Source organism: Anomaloglossus baeobatrachus, chromosome 3 (genome assembly GCF_048569485.1).
Source record: "Anomaloglossus baeobatrachus isolate aAnoBae1 chromosome 3, aAnoBae1.hap1, whole genome shotgun sequence".
Classification (NCBI taxonomy): domain Eukaryota; kingdom Metazoa; phylum Chordata; class Amphibia; order Anura; family Aromobatidae; genus Anomaloglossus; species Anomaloglossus baeobatrachus.
The window spans coordinates 528,217,951-528,242,862 of NC_134355.1; the positions used below are offsets into that span (position 1 = coordinate 528,217,951).

The following is a 24,912-nucleotide window of genomic DNA, read 5'->3' on the forward strand; positions in this document are numbered from 1 at the left end:
TTTTTTAAAAAAGTAAAAATATATAAAATTATACATATTTGGTATTGCTGCGCTCAGAAATGTCTGTACTATCAAAATATAAAATAAATTAATTCCATGTGTAAACAGCATAACAAGAAAAAAAAGAAACCGCTGTGTGTGTGTGTTTTTATATGTGTGTGTATATATATAAATATATATATGTATATATATATATATATATATATATATATATATATATATATATATATATATATATATATATATATATATAATACATACATATGTACACACACACACACATATGCACAGGGTGGGCCATAAGTATGGATACACCCTGATAAAATGGAAGTAGACGGCCATCTGCAAAGCCGCCATTTTGAATTCAACTTTAATTTTTTCAATGGGAAGGGGGTCATGTGACACATCAAACACAAAGAATTGCACAAGAAAAACAATGGTGTGCTCATTTTTAAAGTAGCTTTATTTTTTATCGAGTTATTGACACGTTTGTGACATGGAACAACGACACTAACCCACTAAAGGATGTGCTCAAAGTGCTGCCCATTGTGTTGAATTGTCAACGCGATTCTCTTCTCCCACTCTTGACACACTGAGAGCAATACCGCAGAAGAAATGCTACCACAGGCCTCCTGTATCCGTTGCTTCAGGTGCCCCACATCCTGGATCTGCGGTATTGCGCACGGTGTGCCAAGAGTGGGAGAAGAGAATCGCGTTGACAATTCAACACAATGGGCAGCACTTTGAGCACATCCTTTAGTGGGTTACTGTCGTTGTTCCATGTTCCATGTTTTGTGTTGGGGATATGATTTATGCTCACTTTATAGTCTGTACCAGATGTTGAGTGCTAGATTGATTGAGAGGAGATATATTAACCCTTGCAGACACACCCAGGTGCTGAGAACAATGCAATTGTGTGAAAACATATACTGTGCTTATATAAGGCATAGCAATGGGAGATGCTGCCTCATACTCTAAGGCCTTTCCATCATACCTGTTCTCCACAATTAGGTAATGAAAAATCGCCACAGTTTCTTTAGGCTGGATATGTAAGAGGGGCAGTAAGGCAACTATTACATGGCTGAGAAGAGAGCCCAGGTAAGCCTGGTCCAGATATCGCACAAACAAGTCCCATGACCTAAAAAAGATCCCAAATAACACATAATTTAGCATTATACTCATAATCTCCTATATAACCCAAAAGACAAATGTGACATTCTACCTGCAACAGAGTTCTGGAAAATCCTCCTTATATCGAAGGCCTGTCCTCAAGGTTGTCATCATCTTTACTCTTACTGAGCTAACGTGCTTCGGTCCCATGAGTTTCATCAGAGAGACCAAGCTGTTCAAAGCCTAGAATAACAAGACATTGCTCAGAATCTGCACAATTCCACATATCCATATATTGTAGGCGGCTGATTTGCGTCATTGTTGTAACTGGAATAGCGACTGCGAATTTCTCCAGGATGTTAGAATAAAACTAAACCGCTCCACTGCCGGGAGCTGAAAGTGGGTCACTGGAGCCAAGATCGTGATGCGTATTATGAAGTCTGGGAGAATATATTCATGCCTAATTTGTATAGTAAAGACTAAGAAAACATAGGGCCCAATTTATCAAGGTGCTTACACCAGAAATCTGATAAACACCTTAAGTCGCAATATTTTTATGCAACTTGCTTAAGAATATTATGACTTTTATCGCTTACCCAACAGTCCCGTCTGGCTACTCCAATATGGGAAAATTCATCATAAGTTACATATGCCGCTTAATGAATCAGGTGAGTGTACGCTAGTGAGCGCTTTATTAAAGGCGCTGTCTAACACAGTACATTTTAATCAATAGATCTTGGAATAATAATAAATTCCACAATTTGTTGTGTTAAAAAAAGTTTTTCTTGTGTGGAGATAATCTTATACATGTGCTCCTGGTAAGTGCTGTGTAATAGCCATGTCTGATCCTGCAAGGGCATGGTCTGATCATACCACATCTCCTGGGCCGGGGAGGACGCAACAGACAGTATACAGTAAGAACAGCATGGGATAACATGCTTTTCTGTCTGTATACTGTCTTTTGTTTCCTTTCCTGGCCAGGAGATGTAGAATGTCCCTGTACCATTTTCCTGCACAGTCAGACACGGCCATTACACAGTACATAGCAGGGGCACATTGATAAGATTATCTCAGCACAGGAACATACTTATTTAATCACATCCAATTGTGGAACTTATTATTATTCCAAGATCTATTGGTTGAACTGCACTTTGCTCATGGCACAACCTCTTTAACACTGACGTGCCCAACACCAGTCTTAATGAATGGACCTCTTGGAGTTACACTGATTCATTAACTACTATGAAATAATACTGAGCAGCACGCACATGCTTCAGTACTATTATACCCAAACTACTCTCAACCACCTTCTGGACTTTAGATTCCCATAGCCCGATAGTCCCTTAATAAAGCTGTTGGTGCGGTGCAACATGTCCGGGAGAAAAGGTAGGCTCTTTTTTTTTTATTTGCAGTCAAATAACGGACATTGTTTGTCAGCGGTACTGCAGGCAAACTATTTGCTACTCACAATCCAATACAATACAGATTGCTTTAGATATTGCACTACATCTATATATCAACCGGCTGGCTAATGTGAATAGCTTATAACCACTTTAGTGTGGCAGCAATTCCCATATACTGGCTTTCTTCAGCAATATATCCTGCATTATTTTGACTGCGAATTTTAAACAGCATAGAGAGACAAATATGTTCTAATTGATATAATAAAAGATACATTTTACATATTGATCACTTGATAGAAGTGAGGTGTCATTTGTGTAACAGTAGAATTTGTAATTAGTGGGCTTTAGACGCCGGTACTAGCAATCAGTCGGGTTCCCAGAGCTGCGGCCCCAATGATATAACATTTTTCAGCTATAATGTGTCTAGGTAATAACTTATTAAACCCTATTAAATTGCAATAAAAAAAGCTCACCATCTTTTTGTCTTCAATGCCAATACTAGAGCTCAATAAATGCATATTAAAGAAAGCCAGGATTCCTAGTAGTTTGGGTTGTAGATAATGAGCCTGCAAAATAAAACATCTTGTAATCTCTTATAGAGCCGTCTCTCTGCTCTGAATGCTGCATTTCTAGACTTTACCATTGGCTTACCATTATCTCAGGTTTAGTAATGTTCCTAGGTCCCTGGTAAGGATCGTCACTGGATGCAAAGGAAGCTAATATTGACAGGCCATTGAACACCTGCTGGTAATGCTCCCCGAGGCGCAGCAGCAGCTCATTGTGCAGGCCCTGGTAATCCTGTCTAAGCAAACTGCCCAGCTCTATCTCCGTCTCATTCTGCATATTCAAGATAAAAATGACCACAAATATATTAGTAAACGTGGCCATGAATACATTGTAGATTAGATTTTCAGATTTGTTCCTCATTTTACTATTGTGCACAAGTGAAGATATCCAGGCAGCACTCACAATCCACGGTGCCCGAATCCAGGGAAGACGTCCACAGTATGCAGTGAATCAAAGGATCGGCACTGCAACTTTCTTATAGGGAATCTATTCCATACATTATCAGGATACAAGTCACAAAGAACCAGTTTTCGCTAATGAGCTTTTTTCAACACTTATGTATTGTGCACAATACATGCGCTGTATAGATAAAATCGTAGGACGAAAGGAAAATCTGAGCAAAGTTTGTAGAAAGTCAAATTAAACTTTAGGATGACAATACACAGACATATGTAGAGTCTCCTTTGCTTTTTTGACCACTCTAACTAGACTAGACTAGACTAGGAACATGCTCTGGTTGGGAGCCACTGTCACAGATTCCTTAAGAAAGGGTGCTCCAATCCTGAGGGACCCCATTATAGTCAATGGTGTCCCTCAGGTGCCCATTGTCATCACCCACGATGGGACAGAAAACCAAAATCCTAAGATGTATAGCTAGCTCCGCACACCAAGACATAGAGCCATACACATTCATTGAAGAAACAATAGCTATCTTTCTCCCAAATAACCTGGCTTTAGAGCACCAATTGAGGCACAGACCTGCTTCTCCTTTTGGATGTGCCTAAAATTCCTTTGCTAAAATATCTCAAACATTACCTGAAATCCATCTGTCTTATTAATATTGCCACATACAGTACCTTCAGATAGTGAAGTGACTTCTCAAGTTCATCCTTGGTGCAGGAACAGACGAGGTGAGAGAAGATGTACTTGAAGTTATTGATCAAGATCTCCCTGCGATTAACATTCAGCTGCTTGGCAATTGTTCGGATCAAAGCAGAGGCTACCGGGCTAGCTTTGGCCGCAAGATATGGAAGCAAAAGCTGCAATGTCTTCTGTATAAAGACACAATACAGAACAAATTAAAATTAACTGAATACTCAGACGTACAGCATAGAGACATCAAAAGCACGTGGACACAATATAACAAAAAAAAGTATAAAAAGAACTTGAGAAAATAAAAGCAGAAAACGCTTACTGTTAAGAAGCGGTTGAGATCTGGAAAATCGAATACATTAGCAATTTCAGACAAGATTTCCAAGGCGGCTTCTCTGTGATGTGCGGCCTCCTGCTTCTGCATGTCGCTGCTGCACCCTGGGGTGCCGGACAGTAGTGCCTGCTGGCTTGTGTGCAGGGACTCTACCAGAAACTTCAAGAGAAGATAATAAAGATGACATACAGCTATTTATGTTTTCTTTTGATCCATTCTAATAAAATTTTACTAAAGCAGACAGATATATATGGCATATCCACAAGTTCTGCCATAAATATCCGCCATGAGACAACCCCTCACTAAGCGGTTTCCGCCTGTATGGAGGGACCTATTCCTCCTGCAATTTCCTGGGGGACGATCAATCCTATCAATAGCGTCTCATGCACCACTCCAATATTTGTGCTGCTTGGTACGGATCTCCACTAGGTGTAAGGCTATGTGCGCACATAGTGTTTGTCCCTGCAGAAATTTCTGCAGCGATTTGAACAGCACACGTGCGCTTCAAATCGCTGCAAAGTCCGTACTGAAAAAAAAGCCGATTTCATGCGCTCTGAGTGCAGCCCCTCCCATACACAGAGCGGGGGCTGCATGCAGAGTGCAGGAAAGAAGTGACATGTCACTTCTTAGAACGCGCGCTTCGGGCAGCAGCCTAAGTGCTGCGCTCTAATACGCCACGTGCGCACGTCTCCTGCACAATCTCCATAGCGACGTGCGCACAAAGCCTAACTTTGTAGAAAATCCAAGCCAAATAAAGATTTCAAAATGAAGAGGAGTTTTCGATGCCTTGAATTTTCTTGGATCAATCCATGCGAGTTCCTTATCGGGCTGATAATGATTAGTGGTATTTACAGGTACACAGATTATTTAATTTCTTTACTAATTTAAAAAAAATATCCTACGTAAAAAACAGGATTACAATAAAGGACACATTCTCACCTTACATATAGGTTTTTTAAAGTGGCTGAAAAAGTCCTGCAAGCGCATGGATTTTGCAGCTGCCAGTGATCGGATTTCAGTGTAGGAAGCTCCGGCTACTGAGGTAGATTTGGACAAAAGGCAATGTAACAGGTGCAGGAGAGCAAATGGCACCAGGTCTCCCTTAGCAGCACTGAAAGGTATACAAAAGATAAATGCTAAGTAATAGTACATTTTTAGCAAACTCACAAGTCCCAATTTACTGTACTCACCGGCCAATGTCTCCAGTTGTAAGTATAAGCGTGTCCTTCAATTCGTTATCTCTTGCCAATTTAGCATTTGTATATGCCTCCTTTATTCTACCAACTAACAACTGCATTGCCCGAGTAGAAAATAATATAATGATTATTGAAAAACAGAAATAATAGATAACAAAAAATTGATGTCACATTTTCATAAGAGTGCAATGTATGAGGCCCATTCATAGAGATGTATGTGTAAGGGCCAGTGTCTTTTAATAAGCCATAATACCCTATCCACCCAGTACAGTGGGATTATTAGAGGTTCTTGGACCCATTTTGACTTCAAAATGTAATCTTCCATCTTTTAAAGTAATCTTCCATACCTCATTTAGGCTCCCTTCTTCACAGTTTAAGGACTCCAAGACATATCTGATTTTTCCACTGAATGCTATTCTGACATCCTTATCTGGATCCTCCATGAGGGTCAGTATGGTCTCAATCATAGCTCTCAAATCCTGTTCTTCTCTCTGAACGTTTAAGTGCTTAAACAAGTCAGGAATATTTTCTATGAATGCTAGAAAAAAAAAACAGTTCTTCATTTTAGAACATACCACAGACTAAAACTGGTCATATACGTTCGATAAGTGTAGCAGGACATTTCTCCCTACACCTCCAGATATACATGCATGTTTTTACTTGGCCAACCATGTTCACAATGGGCTTGGCCTGCTGCCACTGCTGGATCCAACACCTGAAACAATACCCGTGCCATGCTGGATTACCATAGAATCCGCAGTTCTTCCTGCACATCTCTGCTTGGTAGAGATCCTTGAAGTTGGAAAGATGCGGGGAGAGTCGGATCTTCTTGTAATGGTATGACTTTATACCCTGGCGATGCAAAACTCATAATCATGCGATCGCTGCCAGCGCCTGGCACCAGGACGTCACATGCCCCAGGATCATGGGCATTGCACCACTGTCTGCTCCATGCACGGGAATGTTATGTGGGACGAATGGGCAGGAGTCTAATGGCATATGGACCACCGCCTCATACCCTAGCAATGTGGACGTGAGAGGATACGGACTGAGCTTTTACAGCCTGTACTCTCTGCCATCATGTGGGTGAAACAGAGTTCTCAATTGCACCCTGTTACCCAAAGACTCAGATAGATAAAAAGAAAAAAAGATTAACAAGCATCAGATGGATCTGGAACAGGCCCTGCCTCCAACTGACACATAAAAAACTGAGGCGGCTAAATCTGGCAGGTGAGGTATAGACTACTGGGGAGGAGCTCATTTTTACTTTTATGTAATATCTGTGTCATCCCACAGGTGTTGTCAGACTATCCCAGAGATCTGTGTCCATCAATGAAGCGACCGATAAATCCTGATCTTAAATGTAGAATTTCTTTTGGCATTTATCAGCAATTGAGGGTTTTAATCTTATGCAAATGAGCTGCAAGTGCTTCGGGGTGGAACACTGCACTTGCAACTCTCCAGCACTCCTTCACTCCCCATTCACAGTCCTCTGCCTCCTCTGTCTCTGTCTGACTCACTGATCACTCTCATTTCAGTCATCTGCCTCCCCTGACCAAGATCTTTCACAAACGCAGTAAGGGGTACTTTGCACGCTGCGACATCGCTAGCCGATTGTAGCAATGCCGAGCTCGATAGTCCCCGCCCCAGTCGCAGATGCGATCTCTTGTGATAGCTGCCATATCGAACATTATCGCTACGGCAGCCTCACATGCACTCACCTGCCCTGCGACGTCGCTCTGGCCGGCGACCCGCCTCCTTCCTAAGGGGGCGGGTTGTGCGGCGACACAGCAACGTCACACGGCAGGCGGCCAATAGAAGTGGCGCCTGCCGTGTGACGCATCCCGCCTACCTCTTTCCTTCCGCATTGCAGGTGGGACGCAGGTAAGCGATGTGTGCTGACGCAGGAACGAGGAACAACATCGTACCTGTCGCTGCAGCTAAATTATGGAAATGACCGACACTACACAGATCACTGATTTTTGACGCTTTTGCGATCGTTTATCGGTGCTTCTAGGCTTTACACGTTGCGACGTCGTTACCGGCGCCGGATGTGCGTCACTTTTGATTTGACCCCGACGAGATCACAGTAGCGATGTCGCAACGTGCAAAGTACCCCTTAGTATCTGGGGCAAGCACATGCCCAGATCGATGCTTTGGGTCTGGCAACACCATAAGGACCTTACTGCGCATGCTTTGCCCTTGGTACACTTTCAAGAGATCTCAGGCAAGAAGGCAGATCACTGAAACAAGTGACAGGTCACATCTTACACAAGAGGTGGGTGAGGAAAAGTGAGGCAAGGCAAAAGAGATCCAACAGCAATGTCCCACCACCAAGCACCTGAGGCCCATTACAAAAGATTTCAATGCCGGATTGATGATAAATAACAAAATGGATTTCTTCAACGTTAAGGATTTAATCAACCTCAATTTGCTTGTACATACATCTCCTTCGCTCGAGGTATAAAATCCCCATGATTGGTTCCCTTTGAATATGTCATACAGACAGAACACTATAGATAGAACTTACCCATTTTTACAGTACTTGGCATGCTTCGGTCCAATAGATAAAGGAAAGGCTTAAAAAAAGAAGCACTGGTAGCAGGAGGACCAGAGAATGGAAGCAAGTTCAGTCTCAAGCTGTAACACAGCAGATCACAGTCCATAGCAGGTCCTTTCCCTAAATTGTGCCGGCTGAATCCAATAGCAACGCCACAAGCTAACCTGGTCATAGCTTGGGCTAGCTCCTTCCTTACCAGCTTTGAGTGATCATTCAAGTGTTCCCTACAAAAGAACGAATAAAGTAGAATAAGTCAAAGGCCATAATGAAAAAGGTTCATTCTTTCCACAACCCAATACCATATCAGATCTTACTGAAAAGCTGACAGAAAACAGCTAAAGATACTGGGAGCATTTATTACAGAACGTACAATGTTGCTGAGCTCCATTATTCTTACGCCATCCCATGTGGTTTTGTCTGAGCTTAGTCATTTCAAAGGGTTTCCCACTTTGAACAGTCATCAATAATCAGGTGTAATCTACAGGATGACTTGGAGAAAATGTTTAATCCTCTGCCACCACAAGATCAATGATTCCTTACAAAATACCGATAGAAATCATGGGCTGTCTGTATTAGGCATGGACAGGATGGTTCTTGACAGCCCCTGTGCCATCCTCGTACCCGAGCAAAATCTCGCGCCTGCCCAGAGACATTGCCAGTTTGCGAAGGCGCACTTTGCTCTGCCCTATTGCAGTCAGAGTCCAAAACATAGGTGTGCCTACACAAACCGGCAAATTCTTTGCAGGTGCACGATTTTGCCCAGCTACAAGGATGGCATCGGAGGCATCATCCACGCCAATCATCAAAGGAGAATGGCAATCAGCAACGAAAGGAGTGACAGGAGCCGCAACCAAGGACGCCCATCAGACCAGACCCAAGGATTTACATACATGGCGGGAGATTTTATAAAAGGTATTTGTGGAGTCTACAAGGGCAGTCAGGGGACAACATGCATCTTTATAAAATGCAGCACAGGTGCTGATCAATGTGCTAGTTTTGGTTTTGAACTCTGGTGACAGGTTCCCTTTAAAGCTCCACTCGAACAGTGCAATAAGAAAAACAAACAAAAAGAAAATGCTGGAGTGGTACTTTAAGTGTCTAGGACAAATGGCATCAATGTGCAATGCAACTCCTAGCATTAGGCACAGACAAATACTTTGATATTCATAGAAAATAAAAGAGAATTTTGTTTACTTACCGTAAATTCTTTTTCTTATAGTTCCGTATTGGGAGACCCAGACAATGGGTGTATAGCTTCTGCCTCCGGAGGACACACAAAGTACTACACTAAAAAGTGTAGCTCCTCCCTCTGAGCTTATACACCCCCTGGAGAACCTGATCTAGCCAGTTTAGTGCAAAAGCTGAAGGAGAATAGCCACCCACAAGTAAAAACAGAGCAAGAACCGGAACAACCAGAGACTCTGTCCACGACAACAGCCGGTGATAACACGCGGAACAAGAAACTGCCAACAGGCAACAGGGAGGGTGCTGGGTCTCCCAATACGGAACTATAAGAAAAAGAATTTACGGTAAGTAAACAAAATTCTCTTTTTCTTTATCGTTCCTATGGGAGACCCAGACAATGGGACGTCTCAAAGCAGTCCATGGGTGGGAATAAACAGAAAAACTAAGAAGTAGGCGGAGCCTAACTTCACAAATGGGCGACAGCCGCCTGAAGGATGCGTCTGCCCAAGCTCGCATCTGCCGAAGCATGAGCATGCACTTGGTAGTGCTTTGAAAAGGTATGCAGGCTAGTCCAAGTGGCAGCCTGACAGACTTGCTGAGCCGTAGCCTGGTGCCTGAAAGCCCAAGAGGCACCGACAGCTCTGGTCGAGTGTGCCTTGATCCCCGGCGGGGGAGGCACCTGAGAACACTGGTAGGCATCCGAAATGGTCGACCTAATCCAACGGGCTAAGGTTGGCTTAGAAGCAGAGAGGCCCTTACGCCGACCTGTGGTTAGCACAAAAATAGAGGTGCACCGCCTAAGAGCAGCGGTGCGAGACACATAGATCCGGAGAGCACGCACCAGATCCAGAGTATGCAACGCTTTTTCAAAGCGATGAACAGGAGCCGGACAAAAGGAAGGTAGGGTAATGTCCTGGTTAAGGTGGAAAGGAGAGACCACCTTAGGAAGAAAGTCCGGAGTCAGACGTAGAACCACCTTGTCTTGATGAAAAACCAAAAAAGGTGACTCCGAAGAGAGCGCAGCCAAATCAGACACTCTCCTGAGGGAGGTTATGGCCACTAGAAAAACCACTTTCTGTGAAAGACGAAAAAAAGAAACCTCCCTAAGAGGCTCAAAAGGGGGTTTCTGCAAGGCCGTGAGGACCAAATTGAGGTCCCAGGCATCCAAGGGCCGCCGGTAAGGCGGAATGATGTGAGATGCGCCCTGCAAGAAGGTGCGGACCTGAGCCAGCCGGGCGATACACCGCTGGAACAGCACTGACAGAGCCGAGACTTGTCCCTTGAGAGAGTTGAGGGACAGTCCCAGCTGCAGACCGGACTGTAGATAGGACAGAAGGGTCGGCAAGGAAAAAGGCCAAGGAGGATGGCCGTAAGAGCGACACCAGGACAGGAAAATTTTCCAAGTCCTGTGATAGATCTTGGCAGAGGAAGACTTACGGGCTCGAGTCATAGTGGAGATGACTTCAGGAGGGATACCAGAAGCCGTCAAGATCCAGGACTCAAGAGCCACGCCGTCAATCTGAGAGCCGCAGAATTCTGGCGGAAAAACGGACCTTGTGAGAGAAGGTCTGGACGGTCCGGAAGATGCCACGGCACCTCTACGGACAGATGGAGCAGGTCTGGGTACCAAGCTCGCCTGGGCCAGTCCGGAGCAATGAGGATGACTCGACGGCCCTCCATTCTGATCTTGCGCAAAACCCTGGGCAAGAGAGCTAGAGGGGGAAACACGTAGGACAGACGAAACTGGGACCAGTCTTGAACCAGAGCGTCCGCGGCGAATGCCTGAGGATCGTGGGAGCGAGCCACGTAAACCGGAACCTTGTTGTTGTGACGGGATGCCATTAGGTCCACGTCCGGAGTGCCCCACTTGCGGCAGATTGACTGAAACACTGCAGGATGCAGGGACCACTCGCCACTGTCCACGGTTTGACGGCTGAGATAATCTGCCTCCCAGTTTTCCAAGCCTGGGATGTGGACTGCGGATATGGTGGACTTGGAGTCCTCCGCCCATTGAAGGATGCATTGTACCTCCAACATTGCCAGGCGGCTGCGGGTTCCGCCTTGGTGATTGATGTAGGCAACCGCTGTTGCGTTGTCTGACTGTACTCGGATGTGCTTGCCCGCCAATAGGTGGTGAAAAGCTAGGAGAGCCAGAAGCACGGCTCTGGTTTCCAGCACATTGATCGAGAGGGCTGACTCGGACGGAGTCCAAGTGCCCTGTGCTCGGTGGTGGAGACATACCGCTCCCCAGCCGGATAGACTGGCATCCGTGGTGAGGATCACCCAGGACGGGGCCAGAAAGGAGCGTCCCTGAGACAGAGAGAGGGGCCGAAGCCACCACTGAAGAGAGCTCCTGGTCTGTGGCGACAGAGCCACTAACCTGTGCAAGGAGGAAGGCAGCTTGTCCCAACAGCGGAGAATGTCCAGCTGCAGTGGACGCAGATGGAACTGGGCAAAGGGAACAGCCTCCATTGCCGCCACCATCTGACCCAGCACCTGCATCAGGTGCCTGATGGAATAACGGCGGGGCCTCAGCAGAGAGCGCACCGCCAGTTGGAGGGACTGCTGTTTGATTAAGGGCAACTTCACAAGTGCCGGCAGAGTCTCGAACTGCATCCCTAGGTACGTGAGCCTCTGGGTCGGAGTCAGAGTGGATTTGGGCAGATTGAAAAGCCACCCGAATTGGGCTAGAGTGGCGAGAGTGAGCGAGACACTCCGCTGACAGTCTGCGCTGGATGAAGCCTTGACTAGAAGGTCGTCCAGGTAAGGAATCACTGCCAACCCCTGCAGGTGCAGAACCGCAACCACTGCTGCCATGACCTTGGTGAATACCCGAGGGGCCGTGGCTAACCCGAAGGGAAGAGCCATGAATTGGAAATGTTCCTCTCTGATTGCAAAACGTAGCCAACGCTGGTGTGAAACTGCAATTGGCACATGCAGATAGGCATCTCTGATGTCGATGGATGCCAGGAAATCCCCTTGGGTCACTGAGGCAATGACTGACCGCAGAGACTCCATGCGAAAATGCCGCACCTGAACATGCTTGTTGAGAAGCTTGAGATCCAGGATGGGCCGGAAGGAACCGTCCTTTTTGGGGACTAGGAAGAGATTTGAGTAGAAACCTCTGAACCGTTCCCGGGCGGGAACCGGTACAATTACTCCGTTGGCCTGCAAGGATGCCACGGCCTGAGAGAAGGCGGCAGCCTTGGAGCAGGGGGGAGTTGACAGAAAAAATCTGTTTGGCGGGCTGGAAGAGAACTCTATCCTGTAGCCGTGGGAGATGATATCCCGCACCCACTGATCGGAGACGTGTTGAAACCACGCGTCGCCAAAGTGGGAGAGCCTGCCACCGACTAAGGACGTTGCTGGCGCGGACAGATAGTCAAGAGGAGGCTGCCTTAGTGGCAGCAGCTCCTGCGGTCTTCTGTGGACGCGCTTTTGTGCGCCAGTTGGATTTTTGGTCCTTGGCTGAGTTAGTGGACGAGGCCGAGGGCTTAGAGGACGACCAGTTGGAGGAACGAAAGGAACGAAACCTCGACTGATCCCTACCCTGGACAGGTTTCCTGGTTTTGGTTTGTGGCATGGAAGTACTCTTCCCGCCAGTAGCTTCCTTAATAAATTCATCCAGCTGTTCACCGAACAGCCGGGACCCAGCAAAAGGGAGTCCAGCAAGGTACTTCTTTGAAGAAGCATCTGCCTTCCACTCTCGAAGCCACAAGATCCTGCGGATAGCAAGGGAATTAGCCGAAGCCACCGCAGTGCGGTGAGAAGCCTCCAGCATGGCAGACATGGCATAGGATGAAAAAGCTGAAGCTTGGGAAGTTAAGGTAACCATTTCGGGCATAGATTCCCTGGCGAGGGAATGCATCTCCTCTATAGAAGCAGAGATGGCTTTGAGAGCCCACACTGCTGCAAAAGTCGGGGAGAACGAGGCCCCTGCCGCCTCATATACAGATTTGGCCAGAAGGTCAACCTGGCGGTCAGTGGAATCCTTAAGAGAGGTGCCATCAGCCACTGATACAACGGTCCGGGCTGAGAGTCTAGACACCGGGGGGTCTACCTTTGGTGAATGAGCCCACTCCTTGACCACCTCAGGTGGAAAGGGAAAATGGTCATCAGAACCACGCTTTGGGAAGCGTTTGTCAGGACAGGCCCTAGGCTTGGTCACAGCGGCCTGAAAACTGGAGTGGTTAAAGAACACACTCTTTGTCCTCTTAGGCGAGGTAAACTGGTGCTTTTCTGCCACAGAGGGTTGTTCCTCTGATACTGGCGGATTGAGATCCAGTACAGAATTAATGGACGCAATCAAATCAAAACTCACTAGTGAAAGGGTATTCAACACTTTAACATAAAACCCTCTTAAAACTTAACATTTAATATTGATGTTTAAAAAGTACAATACCACACTATGTGATCAAAGTGAAATAGTGCACAGGAGAGAGAGGGAAAGATATCCCTACAATGTCCGCTCCCTCCTGTGTTCTACCTAACCGTGGAGGTTGGCACCCTAAAGATACGTAGTGGCGCCCCCACTCCTCGACGGCTGTCCCTGCTAATGACCCTATGAGCCCCTAGCCTAAAGATAAAGTGCAGTGCAAGTAATTAAAGTGCAGTGCCAACATATATATATATAAAGTGATACTTGTGCCAAAATTGGAGCTCATAAATAGCCTCAATTGAGGCTATTTATGAGCTCCAATTTTGGCACAAGTATCACTTTATATATATGTTGGCACTGCACTTTAATTACTTGCACTGCACTTTATCTTTAGGCTAGGGGCTCATAGGGTCATTAGCAGGGACAGCCGTCGAGGAGTGGGGGCGCCACTACGTATCTTTAGGGTGCCAACCTCCACGGTTAGGTAGAACACAGGAGGGAGCGGACATTGTAGGGATATCTTTCCCTCTCTCTCCTGTGCACTATTTCACTTTGATCACATAGTGTGGTATTGTACTTTTTAAACATCAATATTAAATGTTAAGTTTTAAGAGGGTTTTATGTTAAAGAGACGCAATCAAATCACTAACATCTGAGTCACTTTCGGACAGATCAATGGGGCACATGGAGTTAGCCTCCGAGCCCCCTGTAAAGGTATCCTCCTCGTCCTGCGAGTCAACTTCTGAAACAGAGCCGCGGGACGAGGAAGGAGAGGGAGCCCTGCGTCTCCTCTTTGGAGGACGGGGTCTGGGACCAGATGATGAATCCTCTGTGAGCTCCGGTCCTGAGAGAGCCCTAGCAACAGAGGCACCCTGTGAAGGGGGCTGATGCATGTTCAGCAAAGTCCTGGACAGCTGTCCCATGGAGTCGGCAAAAAATTGGGAGATAGACCTAGATAAGGATTCTACCCAAGCCGGGGGTTCAGCCACAGGAGCCGGAGCAGCCGGAGAGACCACTGGGGGTGCGATTCCAGGCTGAGGCATCGTCAGGTTAGAGCAGGCATCACAATGTGGATAGGTGCTCGGTTCAGGCAGTAGGAGCTTACATGCAGTGCATACTGAATACAGCTTTGGAGCCTTGCTCCTCGTGTGAGACATGCTGCTGGAGTGGGGGCTCTGCAAGAATGACCCCCAGAGAGTATATACAGAGGTCCACAACCAGAGGTTGTGGCTTACCAGACCGCTGGAGCGGTGTTGTGTGCCCTCCAGATCCCTAAGCCCGGACCCCCAAGCACCTCAGCAGGGATGCTGCAAACCAGTGTTGATCGCAGGGAAAACGGCTGCCGGAGCGAAGAGAGGGGGCGGGACTTACTCTGGGAGCGGGATCTGGAGGACCATAGAGACTTACAGGGGAGGAGACATGTACTCAGTGAGGAGTGTCCCTCCCCTGTGCAGAACGGCCGCTGGGCGGAGCCGCGCTGTCCGTCTGCATGAATGACATGCGAGGGCAGTGAAACGGAAAGTAGGCTTCCGGCGAAGCCGGGGCCTAAATTTGAGCGGTGCGGCCGGCGCGCAGGCACCATCAGCGCGGTTCTCAGGCGACAGCCAGAGAACCCGCCGGAAATGTCATAAAACTCACTCAGCACACTCTCCCACAACAATAAAGTACTGGGACCCCCAATATATAAAACGTCTCAGGTACTTAGCTTGCTGAGACGCAGGGTTCCAAGTCCCTGGGGATGAGTGCTCTGGTCCAGCAGGATCCTGAAGGGCTGCGGATGGAGACCGGTCTCCTGCCAAGCATGGAGAACCGTGCTGGCTCCCACTTCAAGCCAGAGCCCAGGAGGGATGGTGAAGGAGCACGTCATGTAAGGCTCCAGCCTTGGAATCAACCTTAACAGCACCGCCGACACAGTGGGGTGAGAAGGGACATGCCGGGGGTCCAGGCTTGGACCCATTTTTCTTCAAACTCTTTCCAAAAATCAAAAATCAGATGAGAATGCATGTGTGGATGTATGCCTCCTGAACACAAAGCGATAAACTGGCTAGATCTGGTTCTCCAGGGGGTGTATAAGCTCAGAGGGAGGAGCTACACTTTTGAGTGTAGTACTTTGTGTGTCCTCCGGAGGCAGAAGCTATACACCCATTGTCTGGGTCTCCCATAGGAACGATAAAGAAACAAAAATTAAAAGTGAAACGGAAACTCTTCGTATTATATTACTATAGCAAGCTTCACCAACCACCATACTTACAGCAAAGCTTTGGGCAGTGGACCGCCGGCCTCCTGCTTAATGTGTTGTTTCAGTATAGGGAATCCTTTCACACAGAAGGCACGAACAATTTCATGTTGGTTTTCTAATGACTCTTGGTAAATTGCCAATCTCCAGTCAGGCATTACATGTTTGGGAAAAAGTGACAGTAGAAAGAGACACTGGGACTGAATCACTGGTGCTGCGGAATAAAGAGGCAACAAGTGACCACCTGACTGATAAACAATTAGGCTATGTGACCACGGGACTCTGTACCCGTGGATTTTTCCACGGAAAACCTGCGGATTTATCTGGATTTTCTAGATAAATCCACAGGTTTTAGCATGTACAGACACTCCCCATGTTATCCTATGGGACATGGGGATTGTGTGTCCATGCTGCGGTATGTGCGGCTACGTAATATGCTGCGGATGTCCCGCAGCCGCACATAACTGCATGTCAATTATACCTGCGGAATTACCTGCAGAAATCCCAGCCCTCCACGATGGAGATACCTGCGGATCTCCCGGCCTCTAAGTCGAAAGAATGTCCGCAGGTTTACTGCAGCTATTTTGCCGGAATTCCGCAGCTATGTATAGCTGCGGATTCGGGGGAGCAGCTGCGGGAAACCTGTGGACGTACGGATATATCCGTGGGTACAGAGTCCCGTGGGCACATAGCCTTACACATACAACACAGCGGCTGTCATGACCTGTCCAGAAGCCTGTTCAGGAAAAAGGGGTTACAATTGTGTACTCAGAGTTATGTTCTGTTCCCATGCCACAACTACATGAGCCCTAAAAATGACAGCCGGCTCCAAGAGGTGCACAACAGAGCTCTGGACCCATACATAACAAAGAAGGGGGCCGGTTTAGCTATTGAAATAGGTAGTCAGCTGGCCTCCTTCATACACAACACTGTTGAAGAAGGCACTGTCCTAGATTTAGCACAAGCTGGAGGTAAATGTGCTGACGCTAATATCTTCACATCAGGGCACTTTTGATAACTGAAGCATATAACAAAGTTGCACACTATGCTTTTTTACACGTTTAAGGATTTTTATTTTTTTTTAAACTACAAGAATCCATTCTATTAAGGATTACAGGAATGATAAAATCAAGCCATGGTACTTACAGACTTCTTCATGGATCCTATGACTTATTGTTAAAAGAGAAGCGTCAAAAACGGCTTCCTTAAAGGAAGCATGACTTGAATGGCTGTGAATCCACGGTAAAGAGACCAGTCCACACAAATCCACCAGTATTTGATCTGGTAAACGATGTTTCACTTAAAGCAAAATAAATGAGAATAATTAGTTTAATATTGTATACATGGACACATCAATAGCCTCCACCATACACACGTGTCCCATCTACAGCTCTTTGTTTTGTATTATGTGTTCCCCAAAACAAGCAAAGACAACACAAATGTAACAATATTTGGGGGCTTTTTGTCTTGTAGACACAAGTTACATGTGTGTAATTGAGAACTAAAACTGTGAAAGAGAACTTACAGATGTTAAAATAACTACTGAAACCATGAGCTACCAATGTAGCAAGCCACAGCGTGGAGAATCCGAGGCTAAATACGCACATCCGTGTGAGTGTTAACATCCAAGAAAAGAAGGGAATTTTGTTTACTTACCGTAAATTCCTTTTCTTCTAGCTCCTATTGGGAGACCCAGACAATTGGGTGTATAGCTTCAGCCTCCGGAGGCCACACAAAGTATTACACTTTAAAAAGTGTAACCCCTCCCCTCTGCCTATACACCCTCCCGTGGATCACGGGCTCCTCAGTTTTGGTGCAAAAGCAGGAAGGAGAAAACTTATAAATTGGTCTAGGGTAAATTCAATCCGAAGGATGTTCGGAGAACTGCAAACCATGAACCAAAAGAACAATTCAACATGAACAACATGTGTACACAAAAAAACAACCAGCCCGAAGGGTACAGGGGCGGGTGCTGGGTCTCCCAATAGGAGCTAGAAGAAAAGGAATTTACGGTAAGTAAACAAAATTCCCTTCTTCTTTGTCGCTCCGTTGGGAGACCCAGACAATTGGGACGTCCAAGAGCAGTCCCTGGGTGGGTAAAAGAATACCTCAATAAAAAGAGCCGAAAAAACGGCCCCCTCTTACAGGTGGGCAACCGCCGCCTGAAGGACTTGCCTACCTAGACTGGCGTCTGCCGAAGCATAGGTATGCACTTGATAGTGTTTCGTGAAAGTGTGCAGACTAGACCACGTAGCTGCCTGACACACCTGCTGAGCCGTAGCCCGGTGCCGCAATGCCCAGGACGCACCCACGGCTCTGGTAGAATGGGCTTTCAGCCCTGAAGGAAGCGGAAGCCCAGAAGAACGGTAGGCTTCGAGAATCGGTTCCTTGATCCACCGAGCCAAGGTTGACTTGGAAGCCTGCGAGCCCTTACGCTGGCCAGCGACAAGGACAAAGAGCGCATCTGAACGACGCAGGGGCGCCGTGCGAGACACGTAGAGCCGGAGTGCTCTCACAAGATCCAAAGAGTACAAATCCTTTTCACACTGGTGAATTGGATTAGGTCAAAATGAAGGCAAGGAGATATCCTGATTGAGATGAAAAGGGGATACCACCTTAGGGAGAAATTCCGGGACCGGACGCAGAACCACCTTATCCTGGTGAAACACCAGGAAGGGGGCTTTGCATGACAGCGCTGCTAGCTCAGACACTCTCCGAAGTGATGTGACTGCCACTAGGAAGGCCACCTTCTGCGAAAGACGTGATAGAGAGACATCCCGCAGCGGCTCGAAAGGTGGTTTCTGAAGAGCCGTTAGCACCCTGTTAAGATCCCAGGGTTCCAGCGGACACTTGTAAGGTTGGACTATGTGGCAAACTCCCTGCAGGAACGTGCGGACCTGCGGAAGCCTGGCTAGGCGCTTTTGAAAAAACACGGAGAGCGCCGATACTTGGCCCTTGAGAGAGCCAAGTGACAAACCCTTGTCCATTCCGGATTGAAGGAATGAAAGAAAAGTGGGTAAGGCAAACGGCCATGGAGTAAAACCGTTATTAGCGCACCAGGATAGGAAGATTTGCCAAGACCTATAATAGATCTTGGCGGACGTAGGCTTCCTGGCCTGTCTCATGGTGGCAATGACATCCTGAGATAACCCTGAAGACGCTAGGAGCCAGGACTCAATGGCCACACAGTCAGGTTGAGGGCCACAGAATTCAGATGGAAAAACGGGCCTTGTGACAGCAAGTCTGGGCGGTCTGGAAGCGCCCACGGTTGACCCACCGTGAGATGCCACAGATCCGGGTACCACGACCGCCTCGGCCAGTCTGGAGCGACGAGAATGGCGCGACGGCAGTCGGACCTGATCTTGCGTAGCACTCTGGGCAGCATCGCCAGAGGAGGAAACACATAAGGCAGTCGAAACTGCGACCAATCCTGAACTAACGTGTCCGCCGCCAGAGCTCTGTGATCCTGAGACCGTGCCATGAATGCCGGGACTTTGTTGTTGTGCTGTGACGCCATGAGATCGATGTCCGGCGTTCCCCAGCGGCGACAGATCTCTCGAAACACGTCTGGGTGCAGAGACCATTTCCCCGCGTCCATGCCCTGACGACTGAGAAAATCTGCTTCCCAGTTTTCTACGCCCGGGATGTGAACTGCGGAGATGGTGGAAGCTGTGGCTTCCACCCACTGCAGAATCCGTCGGACTTCCTGGAAGGCTTGACGACTGCGAGTGCCGCCTTGGTGGTTGATGTATGCGACGGCAGTGGCGTTGTCCGACTGGATACGGATCTGCCTGCCCTCCAGCCACCGATGAAAAGCCAATAGGGCTAGATACACTGCCCTTATCTCCAGAATATTGATCTGAAGGGATGATTCTATCGGAGTCCAGGTTCCCTGAGCCCTGTGGTGGAGAAAAACCGCTCCCCACCCTGACAGGCTCGCGTCCGTGGTGACCACAGCCCAGGTTGGGGGTAGGAAGGATTTTCCCTGCGACAGAGAGTTGGGAAGGAGCCACCACTGAAGTGACGTCTTGGTTGCAAGGGAAAGAGAGACGTTCCTGTCGAGGGAAGCCGAACTCCTGTCCCATTTGCGGAGAATGTCCCATTGGAGTGGCCGAAGATGGAATTGCGCGAACAGGACTGCCTCTATAGCTGCCACCATCTTCCCCAGGAAGTGCATGAGGCGCCTTAAGGGGTGTGACTGACTCCGAAGAAGGGATTGCACCCCTGCCTGCAGAGAAAGCTGTTTGTCGCTCGGAAGCTTGACTAACGCTTGCTGGGTATGAAACTCCATCCCAAGGTACGTCAGTGATTGGGTCGGTGTCAACTTGGATTTCGGGAAGTTGATGATCCACCCGAACCGCTGGAGAGTCGCCAGAGCGACAGATAGACTTTGTTGACACGCCACCCGAGACGGGGCCCTGACTAGGAGATCGTCCAAGTAGGCAATCACCGAGTGGCCCTGAGAATGCAGGACCGCCACAACGGATGCCATGACTTTGGTGAAAACCCGTGGTGCTGTCGCCAAGCCGAAAGGCAATGCCACGAACTGGAGGTGTTCGTCCCCGATGGCGAAACGCAGGAAACGTTGATGCTCGAGTGCAATCGGTACATGGAGATAAGCATCCTTGATGTCGATCGATGCTAGGAAGTCTCCTTGTGACATTGAGGCGATGACCGAGCGGAGAGATTCCATCCGGAACCGTCTGGTTCTCACATGTCTGTTGAGTACCTTGAGGTCCAGAACGGGACGGAATGACCCGTCCTTTTTTGGCACCACGAACAAGTTGGAGTAAAATCCGCGACCACGTTCCTGAAGGGGAACGGGGATCACAACTCCTTCCATCTTTTGAGCGGCTACTGCCTGAAAAAGTGCGTCGGCCTGAGCGGGGGGCGGAGAGGTTCTGAAGAAGCAAGAGACAGAACCATGAGACAGAATGTCTCTCACCCATCGGTCTTGAACATGTGGCCACCAGGCGTCGCCAAAGCAGGAGAGCCTGCCACCGACCGAGGATGCGGTCAGGGGAGGCCGAGAGTCATGAGGAAGCCGTCTTGGAGGCAGTGCCTCCTGCGGCCTTTTGTGGGCGAGACTTGGATCGCCACGCATAGGAGTTCCTCTGGCCTTTCTCCGGCCTGTTGGACGAAGAGGATTGGGACTTGGCGGAGGGACGAAAGGACCGAAATCTCGATTGAACCTTTCTCTGTTGAGGTCTCTTCGGTTTGGCCTGGGGTAAGGGGGAATCCTTTCCTTTGGATTCCTTAATAATCTCATCCAATCGTTCGCCAAACAAACGGTCGCCAGAAACGGCAAACCGGTTAAGAACCTCTTGGAAGCCGAATCTGCCTTCCATATGGGCAGCCACATGGCCCTGCGGACTGCCACAGAGTTAGCGGATGCTACAGCTGTACGGCTAGCAGAGTCCAGGACGGCGTTCATGGCGTAGGATGAAAAGGCTGACGCCTGAGAGGTCAAAGACACAACTTGCGGAGCAGAATTACGTGTGACAGCATTAATCTCAGTCAGACAAGCCGAGATAGCTTGGAGTGCCCACACGGCTGCAAAGGCCGGGGCAAAAGACGCGCCCGTGGCCTCATAGATGGACTTCACCAGGAGCTCAATCTGTCTGTCAGTGGCATCTTTTAGCGATGAGCCATCTGCAACCGACACCACGGATCTAGCCGCCAATCTTGAGACTGGAGGATCCACCTTGGGACAGTGAGCCCAACCCTTAACGACTTCAGATGGGAAGGGGTAACGCGTGTCAGTGAGGCGCTTAGTAAAGTGCTTGTCCGGGACCGCTCTGGGCTTCTGGACAGCGTCCCTGAAGTTAGAGTGATCAAAAAACGTATTGCGTGTACGTTTGGGGAACCGAAACTGGTGTTTCTCCTGCTGAGACGCCGACTCCTCTACAGGAGGAGGCGGGGGAGAGAGATCTAACACTTGGTTGATGGACGAGATAAGATCATTTACTAAGGCGTCCCCCTCAGGTGTATCAAGGTTAAGGGCGAAGTCAGGGTCAGAGCCCTGAGCTGCGACGTCCGCCTCGTCCTCCAGAGTCCTCAAGCTCGGATCCCGAGCAGCGAGAGGAAGTCGGGGAAGAGTCCCAGCGAGGCCGCTTAGCCGGTCTAGGACTACGGTCCGGGCAGGAGTCTTCCGCCTGAGACCGAGGGGCCAACCTATGAGCGCGCTGTGGCGCGGACCGAGAGGGGCCTGGAGGCGACGAGCCAACAGGGGCCGGGGCCTGTGAAGGGTCCGGTCTCGACTGCAAAGCCTCTAGCAGCTTAGAAGACCATTTGTCCATAGACTGTGCAATGGATTGAGAAAGTGACTCAGAGAGTTTCTCAGCAAAAGAGGCGAACTCTGTCCCTGCAGCCTGGTCAGGGGGAGCAGGGGGGTCTACATGAGCCGAGGGGCCCACCAGTGTCCGAGGCTCCGGCTCAGCAAGCGAAACAGGGGTCGAGCATTGCTCAAAGTGAGGGTAGGTGGAACCCGCAGGTAACATAGCCCCACAAGAGGTACAGGCCGCAAAAAAACCCTGTGCCTTAGCAGCTTTGCTCCTTGTGGACGACATGCTGTTGTCTCCTAGGAGAGTGATCACTGAGGGTATATGGGAAAGGGGTATACAGCCCACCGAACAGATAGATATAGATATATATGTATCTAATCCGGCACCCTAGGGGGACCAGCACCGGGTGACCGGTGTGGCTTACCGACCGCTAACGAAATCCCGCCCTTACCCCTGACAGGCAGGCCCGGGGGCGGGATTTTTGCGACTAGGCCGCGATGAAGCCGGGGACTAAATTTGAGACCGCGCCCGACAAGCAGGCACGGTCGGCGCGGAAGTCCACCGGCCTCCTGAATTCAGCAGCCGCCGCGGCTTCCGGGAAGAAGGTGCGCTCCCTGCACAGTCCCCTATGGGGACACAGAGTACCTTTGAGTTGCAGGGCCCGGTCCCTGAGGTTGAAGAGGCTCCGGTCCGGCAGGTTCCCACAGGGGCTGCGGATGGAGCACGGTCCCAGTAAATGGATGACCGCTTAGGATCCCACTTCTCCCAGAGCCGCTTAAGGGATGGTGAAGGAGACGACATGTGTCTGCAGCCTCTGTACCCGCAATGGGTACTTCAACCTTAACAACACCGCCGACGTAGTGGGGTGAGAAGGGAACATGCCGGGGGCCCTCTTTTCTTCCAACCGACATAACTAAGTTGAGAATGCATGAGTGGATGTGTGCCTCCTTCCACACAAAGCATAAAACTGAGAAGCCCGTGATCCACGGGAGGGTGTATAGGCAGAGGGGAGGGGTTACACTTTTTAAAGTGTAATACTTTGTGTGGCCTCCGGAGGCAGAAGCTATACACCCAATTGTCTGGGTTTCCCAATGGAGCGACAAGGAAAAGGACCGATTTTATTCTCTACTAGAAGGTGGCCCGATTCTAACGTATCGGGTAGTCTAGAATGTGTATGTAGGTTAGCAGATTGAATAATAAGGTAATGAATGGACTGGATGGGTTCGGTTTAATTTAGTATTCTTATAATTGTTTATTGGTTTTCAAATGACAAACAACAGAAGGAACAGTTTTAATAGATGAGTCTAATGTTTAATGATGTCCATGGCTTGTAATGAAAGAAGGCCATGAACAGTGTAAAGTTAAGTAAAAATATGCTGATGCTGTGATGTGGCCCAATGCTGGTATATCGTGGTGCAGCCACCATCCTGACATGTGCCCCCATACTTGGGGGTAATGTGTGCGGGGGGCGGAGTGCGAGGTGGGTGAAGCCGAGCGGGGCCATAGCGCTGAGGACGTCAGTGCCGGTGACTGCATGGCTGGGGACAGGTAACTATCCAGGTGTGTGTGTGTGTGTGTGTGTGTGTGTGTGTGTGTGTGTGTGTGTGTTTGAGCGCTTTCACACTTGCGTTCAGCGCAAATCTGCCGCTATGGAAAATAGCGCAGTCCATTAACGCATTGCGCTATTCTCCATAGACTTGTATTGACGACGCACTGTAGAGCAAGTGTCTGCATTGCATCCGCTGGACGACGCTGCGTCGTTAATTTGATGCAGCGTCAGACGGAGGGAACGCTGCATGTAGCGTTTTTTTGGGTCGTTAAAATATCGCACCTTGACGGATTCCGTTAGAATCCACCAAGGTGTCTAATGATTGTCTATGGGGGGCAGATTCCGCCGCAACGCACTAAGCGGCGGAATCCGCTGACGGATCCCGTTACGTTATACTGCGCATGCTCAGCATGTCCAGCAGAACTATCTAAATCGTTTAAAAATCACTCCTGGACTCTCTCCCCCTCTTTCATACTCACCGATCACGGGCGCGGCGCTGCACGGCTGTCGCAAAGCTCCGGCGGCTTTTCCTCTTTTAAAAATGCCGGCCACTCATTATTCAATCTCGTATTCCCTGCTTCCTCCACCCACCGGCGCCTATGATTGGTTGCAGTCAGACTCGCCCCATGCTGAGTGACAGCTGTCTCACTGCAACCAATCACAGCCGCCGGTGGGCGGGTCGATATCGTGCAGTAAAATAGATAATTTAAAAAAAAAAAACGACGTGCGGTCCCTCCAATTTTGATACCAGCCAAGATAAAGCCACACGGCTGAAGGCTGGTATTCTCAGGAAGGGGAGCCCCACGTTATGGGCAGCCCCCCAGTCTAACAATATCAGCCAGCAGCCGCCCGGAATTGCCGCTTCCATTAGATGCGACAGTCCCGGGACTCTACCCGGCTCATCCCGAATTGCCCTGGTGCGGTGGCAATCGAGGTAATAAAGGAGTTAATGGCAGCAGCCCATAGCTGCCACTAAGTCCTAGGTTAATCATGGCAGACGTCTCCCCGAGATACCTTC

General features: G+C 48.7%; 1 protein-coding gene across 1 annotated transcript in view; it reads right to left on the reverse strand.

Moving 5' to 3' along the window:
- Positions 1-24,912, reverse strand: part of ATR (ATR checkpoint kinase) — a 264,456-nt gene that overhangs the window by 168,227 nt on the left and 71,317 nt on the right. The window contains exons 8-19 of the mRNA XM_075340780.1: positions 17,208-17,360; positions 16,077-16,275; positions 8,233-8,486; positions 6,050-6,240; positions 5,697-5,797; positions 5,446-5,617; positions 4,495-4,665; positions 4,157-4,351; positions 3,165-3,350; positions 2,987-3,079; positions 1,223-1,353; positions 995-1,138 (exon numbers count right to left, since the gene is read on the reverse strand). Coding sequence (XP_075196895.1) covers positions 995-1,138; positions 1,223-1,353; positions 2,987-3,079; positions 3,165-3,350; positions 4,157-4,351; positions 4,495-4,665; positions 5,446-5,617; positions 5,697-5,797; positions 6,050-6,240; positions 8,233-8,486; positions 16,077-16,275; positions 17,208-17,360 — 1,990 coding nt within the window. The remainder of the gene's footprint in view (positions 1-994; positions 1,139-1,222; positions 1,354-2,986; positions 3,080-3,164; positions 3,351-4,156; positions 4,352-4,494; positions 4,666-5,445; positions 5,618-5,696; positions 5,798-6,049; positions 6,241-8,232; positions 8,487-16,076; positions 16,276-17,207; positions 17,361-24,912) is intronic.